We start from the raw sequence: 8,576 nt of genomic DNA, 5'->3' as shown, positions 1-8,576 counted from the left end.
GAGGTGTCAGCCACCTCAGCAGTGGATCTGGTCTTCAGCCTCTTGATAATCAACGCTTTGGTCTCAGGGTGAATCTTAGGCATGTTGTCAGAGGTCAAATTGCAGTTGATGTGAAGGTCTGGTGTGCTGGGGTTCTTTTTGTACACACCCACTAATTGACTGATCAATTAGTGATCACAGGTGAGGCTGTAATCTAGGATTGGGTGCATCATATGACAAAGCGACAAGACTTTTGTCTTTGCAAAAACTGACTCAGTGGGCTTTACCAAGCTGTGAACGTTAGAATGCTTTTCAGCAGTTTCGTTTGGCACCAAAACAAAAGACAAAGTACTTAAGGTCAACTTGTACCCAAGCGACAAGACTTTTGTCAGGGACTGTAAAGAAAACTACTACTTTGATTAAAGCTCTGTCCCTAAGTAACATTATCATAGTAACATCACCGCAGTGTATTACAGTGGATGTGCCTCCACCTAATAAAGAGCGCCTCACTTATATTAAACTTTACGTCGCGCATTTACGGTATGAGCCGACTGTTTAGTCCATCATTTAGTAACTACATTGATGAGATGTGTCGGGATCTCTCTGATGCAGCTCAGCAGGTGACATTCATTGATTGATCACATATACTTGCACCACTTGCTGGTAATAAATCAGAGCTTGGCTTGAATGTGGAAAAGTCAAGGCGAACAGCTCACCAGGTTCCTGGGGGAAAACCTTGCAGTGTCCTATGAATATAATTCAAATCAAATATGGCCACCATGTATTGCATTGTGTATTTGAACCATTTTACTCTCCACGTGAAATTTTTACGCATCAATGAAACGTATGAAATGAAAGACTTTGCTGAGAAACTGTAGATGTGTCGCAGAGGAACAGAAACACATGTACAGTAAATAACCTGAGCCACTGGGACAAGCTGACTGAAGACCATCCAGCCTCAGTGTTTATCTGTTGGTTTATGTGTCAGTTACAGGCAGGACCCCTGCTGAGACCAAACATGTTGTAAACGAGGCACCACAGATAATGTTTTGCAGCGGGTGTCATTGACTGTGTCCCTTTTGAGACTACACATAAAACACACAAATGTCAGGACGCAGAGGCAGGTGTGAGGCCTGAAAAACTAATAAAACACAGCAGTGAGCATATGTGAACATGCTACACACACACATACCGCACAGTCCATGCTGCCATTACACACACAGTGGGTAGGAGAGATACATAATCCGCACACATACACACACACACACACCTTTTCATACACAGGCTGTACTCAGGCAATGTTTACCTGATAAGAAAGGTCACTTTTGTCATTTGAAAGCACACAAACCACTACAGGCTCCACTTTTAAAGCTTCAGTAGAAAGGAAAAGGAGGGCAGCCCTGCCTCTGGACACCTCACTCAGGCAGTCATAATTACAGAACAAATCACACTGCTCTTTTCCCTCCGTGTCATTTGAAATAGTGGATTAAGTGCAAAAAAAAAAAAAAGGGCAGATTTTTGAAGCTCGGCCATCTGTGTTTTGCACAAGAGCGTGTGTGTGTGTGTGTGTGTGTGTGTGTGTGTGTGTGTGTGTGTGTGTGTGTGTGTGTGTGTGTGTGTGTGTGTGTGTGTGTGTGTCTGCGCGCGTGTGTGTGTGCGTGTGTGTGTGTGTGCGCGCGCGTGTGCGCGCGTGTGTGTGTGCGTGCGTGCGTGTCTGTCTGTCTGCTTCCTTATCTCATCTGAACCATCCACCTTTCACACAGCTCCCAGTTGGTTTTTTACTCTCCAAGCCAGAGAGGTCGGCTTAGGGCCCTGAAACTGGGTCATCTGGGTGTTGGTTAAAGAAAGAAAAAAGGCTGGACACTGGCTGCAAAGCTGCCTGGATCACGTACAGGTAGGGGAGAAAGAGATAGAGCAATCGGTGGGATGAGGGGGCGTGGGGAGTGACAATTGGAAAGGTCAGGACAGAACAGCGCAGCCCCGTTGCTGGGGGAGATATTTTTGGACAGCACGCCGGGGTCACAGCGCCAGACTGTCAGCCTCTGCTCTCGTCTGGTTGCAGGGGCCGGAGCCAAGGCGGAGGCCAGAGAGCCTCAAGGTCACGCCCTGCACCTTTTCTGCTGACAGAAAGAGGGACTGAGAGAGGGATGGAAGGAGGAAAGAGGGGTGGAGAGGTCACAAGAACCCGAACGCAATGCTGCCGTTACAGGTCTAAATAAAACTGCCTCTGTTCTTGTTGTGTGTACACATCTGTGCAGGGCGCCTTTCGGGTCAAGATGGAACAAGACAGGGCTGCCGGGTACACACTCTCATTTCTAAGGCGAGTGACAGGTCAGGAGTTTCACCTGTCCACAGGGGCCTCTGCTGTGAAATGTGATATCACTCCGAGCTTGACCCAGATAGCTTTAGAGCTGCTCAAGTAATGGATATCAGGTGGACAGGAAGTTTTAAAACCCATTGCAGTTCGACAGCACTTAAATTGAATGTTTAAATAATTCTGCTTGATTTTCCCTATTTATTTCTTTCACATCTCCTACCTCCACTCATACTGTCTCAGGTAATTAATTGTTTAAACAGTAATAATACAAGAAAAAGAAGTTCCCGATAAAAGTGTATTTGCATTTCTGCAGTGAAAAACACACAGAAATACAGTAATTTCTGTGTACTGTATATACAGTAATTAAGCAAAAAATTATCAATTATCTGGACAGTGTCTGTTCTACCCTGTGCTGATCAATTTCTGTCATATAACAATGACAACAAATAACAATAATTGTAAGTAGTATAATAAAATTAATTAACTGATTCTTCATAAAATCAAGTTACTTCAGCTCCAGTGGTTTAGGGCAAATGTCAAATAATCACAAAGTCCCTGGTTCAGTTCCAGTTGGGGACCTTTTTTTGTATGTCCCTCTTTCTCTGCCTTTGTTTTCTGTCTGTCTGCAGTTTCAGCTGTCCACTTAATTTTAAAAGAAATTTGTATTTTTTCTTTTAAGTACCACAATATAACCCTCTATTTCTCTTTCCTCTGTCCCTCTCTTTTTGTGTTTATTTTTCACTCAGTATCAAGGCAGTCATTGTGTATCCAGACAATAAACAGAGCAATTTGCAAAGGAATTGTCAATTTGAAAACAGTTTGCTGTGTAAAACAAAAAAGACAAGGGACCACTGATTTCTAATTTAAGAAAACAAACGACAAAAAAAGACGAAATGTGTTTGTTTAAACATTTTATTGCTATGTAAAATTAAAAATCTCATACCTCGGATGAAAAAGTACTACTCTTAAATAACACAAATAAAATCAGGCAAAATAAAAAATATTTGGCATTGTGAATTGATGTTCAGTGTGGGAAAAATTCAATTAGAGCAGATTTAGCACAGCATTGCTGCTACACTTATTAGTCAAGACTGATGTTATAAAATGTACACTGTACTTTATTGTACAGTCTGTTGACAAACTACCATCTTTAAAAGTTTAGTCAATGTATCATCTGATGTGGTAGTACACAGAGCCAAGTAAACTACTAAACATACAACACTGCGTTTCTCTCTACCAACATTTAATACTGTATTTAACTGAGGTCTTACAGTATTTTCATGACATATTGACCTTAAATAAAACCCAAATGAACACATGAAATAGATGTGCTTATTATTGGCACATCCATGATTTCCCTGGCACTTGAACCGACAGTGCAGTGGGGAAAAAGGCTGCAGCCGCTCATCCCAGCCAAATCTCTGCTGTAAAGTAGATTTGGCCTGGTGAGCTGAGTCATTCAACGTGCTCCACAATCTCTAAGCAATGCAACACATCCGTATTATCCTTAACACATCCGGACTCGAGACGACAAATCGAAACGTGAAGTGTCTTCTCCTGAGAGCAGCCGATACAAAGACACAATAATTAATGACAACACAGAACTTCAAGTATATTCCAAACGCAGCTCCTCTGTCTAACCACTACATCTCGATGAGGGACTAAAATCTAAGCATGCAAACACTACTATAATGTGCACCCACTTTCTCTTTCTGTGACAATCTGCAAAGTGCATATATTAGGAACTGGGTGCTCTCTGAGACTTAAGTTTGGCTCCTTTACACTGTGGCATCAAAGTCAGCTCGTTCTCTAAGAGGCAAAGAGGCTTGGCTTTACTACATTGACATTCTAAACATTGTGTTGCTTAACAATAGTGTTGCACTTAATATCACACAGGTATAACATGAAGCATTAGCATTCAAAAGTTAAACATTTTGAGTTCTCTGGGCACCACCTCTCTACTGTTACTCTGAACTGCAAAAACTAGAACATAAAGTGACTGTTAAAACATTTATAAACATAAAGCCTCTGATATAAATTATGAAATAAATTAAATTCAAAATAAGGAAATAAAAGAAGTGATTACAGCCAGCAAAAATAAGCTTTTTGTTGTTTGTTTGTTTGTTTTTGTTTTTGTTTTTTACATCCACTTTCTCAAACAAGGGATAGCTTTATTGATATCATTCCATATCTGCATTTTGCATCAGCATTCTCTGCATTCATGGAATACCTTACAAAATAAATAAGTACATAAATAAATAATCCTTGCATTGTTTAGTATTTGTTATTCTTTCCTTTTACAGTACCATGACTTGTAACTGTACAGTGAGTAGGTATAATACAGCAATTACAATGAGAAAGAGGGATGAACCCATTGTCTGGTGTTACTGGGGCTAAAGGGAGGGTTCCGGGGTACCGGTGGTCTGCTGGTCTGAGCAGGGCCAAACTAATCTAAATTGAACAAGGCCCTTTAGCAATCCCGAGTCATCCAGCCTTTCTTTGTTGATCTTCCACGAGTGGATTTGGCCAAAGGTGCGGCTCCATCCTGTGTCCAGAGCTGCCCCAAATTCAGTTCCATACCGGGATTGCTGAGATTGGAGTTTGGCTGGGTGAGAGTCAGGGGGAGGGAGGCTGAGGTCAAAAGGCGAGGTGTCAGAAGCCAGGGTTGCCACGGTGACCTCAGAAGTGGCCCATCCTGGCGGCAAAAAGGCTGCGGGAGCGTGGCATGGCCGAGGAGATGCGGCCAAAGCTGGACGAAGGCCACTTCATGATGAACTGGGAGGTCACTGGCAGCAGATACCTGGACAGACGGACAAGAGCGAGGGACGGAGGGATTAGGGGAAAGGATGAACATAATGAGAGGATTAGATATGCAAAGGTCAAAATTTAGAGGTCAGGACGCATTAGTGCTTGGGACTGAGACCAAATATCATCCACTTTTCATATATTGATTCTACCGTTTATGGCCATCTCCATTTGCACATGTCAACTTTAATAAAGGCCTGATGATTTCAACATATTATGACATCACCTTCCCCTTGAAAACGAGAAAAAAGAAAGGAAAAAAAATTTAAAAATTGGAGGCTTAAATTATGAGATTCATATTGACCAGGCGTATTTTGTGTCGGGCTGCAACTAACAATCATTTTCATCATTGATTAATCTGTCAGTTATTTTTTCAATTCATCAATTTAAAAAATGCCAGAAAATCGTATAAAAATAAATAAATAAATAAATAAAATTTTTTTAAAAAGCCTGGCATCTTGTCCAAAACCCAAATATATTGAGTTTACTGTCATGTGTGACAAAGAAAAGCATCATATCCCTATATTCAAAAAGCTGGAAACAGCGAATGTTTGCTATTTAAGCTAAAAAAAAAAAAAAATTACAGAATTATTCAATTATCACAATAATTAGTTTTCCATCATTTCTGATAATTAATTGTTGCAGCTGTTATTGTGTAATGTGCCAAATCTAAAATTCCATACACATAGTGCTATCAGTTACTGTCCTGTTTAATTAGGTTATATGCAGTATTTATGTATCTGCTCATAGAGTAATAAATTATGGACCTCATACCGACAGAAGCAGAAGAGTTTTGTCTTTCTTTCTTTTTCTTTCAGGACAACTGAATTCTCAACTTTGACCCTTAAATTTTTGGTATCATGAACAAAAAATCCTCACCTATCATTCCGAGGCATAGACGTCAGAACCTTTCTAAGACTTTTCTATGACACCTTCCACCGAGACAGAGCAGTGAGGCAGCTCCTGCTAACAGCGTTCCAGTACCTGAGAATGAGACCAGCGTCAGGTTGAGATAGAGTCAGGAGGGGCTGAACCCTGCTCCCATCTTCCTTAGTTACTGGAAATGAGTCAGATATGGTTGTCAGAGCAATGTCAGATGAGATGATCAAATCCTGGACAATGTTAACTGGAGGTTATGCAAATGTTGGGGTACTGTTCAGAAGACAATGAGACAGGAGTAGTTTGAATTCTTCCACACTGATCAGTTGGAAGAATAACTTACTTTTATGGGCTTTTGCAACGCACTTTTAATATTGTGATATTATACATCATGTGACCTTAATGCCACAGCCGCAGCGAGGATCTTTAGCTAATAAAAACTACATCTAATACTCCTTTTAGTTAAACAAGTACAGTGGTCAAAAGAAATACTCCCTGTGGAAGGGTTTAAGATGTGACAATCTAATCAAAAGAGAGCCACTGGGGCAGAGGATTACAGAATGAAGAAATAATATCTTCTTTAAAGCTGGTGCAGAGATAACACACTTTTTCTCTGACAGCTCTCTTTCTTTGTAAAATAGCTCTTGGACAAATTAGCTGAGCAGTTTCCTCTTAAAGTCGACTGGAAAGTGGGAAAAAAAAAAAAAAAAAAACCTGTCGCTGAGGGCGTCCACTTCAACGTAGTCCCAAACCCAGGAGAGTTGGAAAGATTCAAATTAACTTCATTCAGTCCAACGAGTGTCCTTGAAACAGCTTCAAGTGGGCCGTAGGTATCCCTCCAGCACATCTTCTTCCACTGTGACTGGACTCGGGGAATGAGGGCTCAGTCCAGCACTTCCTCTTAAATTCCTTCGCTCAAACCCCAGAGAAGAGAAGAGGATAGGATGTGCTCTGCTTTCAGCCTTTCACATTTGCTTCTGTTAGGTAGCAAAGTGCAAATTTAGAAAGGACATTTTATGATTTTCTGTCACCCTCTGATTCATTTTTGCCTTATTTCTTATGTTTTGTATTCTCCTCACTCAGCACCTTATATTCCATCTCTCTCTACTATGAGACTCACTGTAGATCCGTTGGGATCCTGTTCATGGATTTGTGGTATGATTTCTCCTCCATTTCCATAAGGTTTTTCTCAGAAAACCTCAAGCCCAGGCGTGGGAATAGTAGTAAAAAAAAAAAAGAGAGGAAAAAAAAGAGAAAGAAAATCAAATATTGAACATTCATTGGGGGCCGAGTGTGTGTTCTTCAGGGCTCCTCTGTTATTCACTTTGAGAATATTCTGCTGATAGAAAGAACCATGGTGGTAGTAGTGGCAAGGAGTGGGGTGTGGGGGCTTCTCACGTCCATGCGGCCGCTGTCTCTGCAGGCTATATTTAATTGGAGCCTCATTCTGCATCTTCCAGGTTCGTCCTCCTTTTGATCATAAAGACGGTCTTGGCAACAACGTGCCTGCTTGAAAGCCAGGGGGAGGTTTCTTCATGCACTTGTGCTTTGCTTGAATCCATCAGTTGACAGGGAGACAGAAAGATACTCTCCTGCTTACATGCAAAGCTACAATCTACCACTGTTCCTACTGACAGGCCATCCACACCACTCCTAAGTCCTCCATCGAGATGCAACTGCCGCAGCGAATTAGGAGGAGGCCAGACAAAACAAAATGGCATGAGTAAGGATGGAGGGGAAGACTGCCATGATAGCTGACGCAATCATAAACCAAGAGGTACAAAGAGGCTTGAAGGTTATCTGCAGCCCACATTCAGCTCAACACCCCAATTAACCCTAATTACTGCCACACTTTTCAGACAGATGAAAGTTAATAAAATCTGAAACTTTTGTCATCATGGTGAAATTGTCTTTGCGTAGTGACAGTAATTCCAGGCTTAACAAGAAAGTCATTAGTGGAGCTATTTGGCGACTTCCTCTCATCTGCCCACACAGACTGAAGGACTTTTCTAAGACCCATGAGGCTGTTGACACACCTGATCAGGGCTCTCTACACAGGAAGGATGCTTGAACAAGAGCGGGCAGGTGTGGTCATCAATGGAGACCCCAAAGACCTCCACTAACAGACCCACTTTGACGTGTGCCAAAGGCTGCCAAGAGCTGTGCGAGGAGTGTATGTGTTATGTATGTGTGTGTGTACTGTGTATGCACAAGAGACTGTGTTTAGATGTTGGATTCCTGCATATACGATCCATGATTTCAATGTGAGAAATAGCTGAAGTAGACAGACCGTAGGGGTCTGCCAAAACTGGGCTTCCATCCAAACATTCTTTGTGTATAATCACATTCAATTGCAAAAGCTGAGTGGAAATGGTGAAATTTTAAAACTGCTCAATCTCCTTGTCATTTTCTGAAAAATATCTGTTTATTATAGCCTTTGAGAAATCGTCATACGTGGTATACAGGCGTGACTCACACTCAGTGTTCGTAATCATGGTTTGTCAGTAGCTACTGGATTTTTATATTTCTTATTTCATAGTTCTCATCTTTGGATTAAAACAACTCAGTTATCAGGATTCAATTCCTGACCTTGTAT

The 8,576-nt window shown here is 41.5% G+C and overlaps 1 protein-coding gene across 3 annotated transcripts in view; it reads right to left on the bottom strand.

Annotated features, from left to right (window-relative positions):
• Positions 1 to 3,192: 3,192 nt before the first annotated feature.
• The window catches only part of ttll7 (tubulin tyrosine ligase-like family, member 7), a 68,385-nt gene continuing 63,001 nt past the window's right edge, over positions 3,193 to 8,576 (bottom strand). For 2 of the 3 annotated variants that reach the window (XM_056378563.1, XM_056378565.1), the window contains 2 exons: positions 5,981 to 6,085; positions 4,958 to 5,096 (listed from right to left, as the gene is read on the bottom strand). In XM_056378563.1, coding sequence (XP_056234538.1) covers positions 6,003 to 6,085 — 83 coding nt within the window. In that variant the 3' untranslated portion in view covers positions 4,958 to 5,096; positions 5,981 to 6,002. Of the gene's footprint in view, positions 5,097 to 5,980; positions 6,086 to 8,576 lie in introns of all 3 variants that reach the window. The other variant, XM_056378564.1, reaches the window with a different exon arrangement.

Source organism: Seriola aureovittata, chromosome 6, assembly GCF_021018895.1.
Source record: "Seriola aureovittata isolate HTS-2021-v1 ecotype China chromosome 6, ASM2101889v1, whole genome shotgun sequence".
Classification (NCBI taxonomy): domain Eukaryota; kingdom Metazoa; phylum Chordata; class Actinopteri; order Carangiformes; family Carangidae; genus Seriola; species Seriola aureovittata.
The sequence above is the reverse complement of the archived record's forward strand: the minus strand, read 5'-3'. Positions and strand labels throughout refer to the sequence as shown.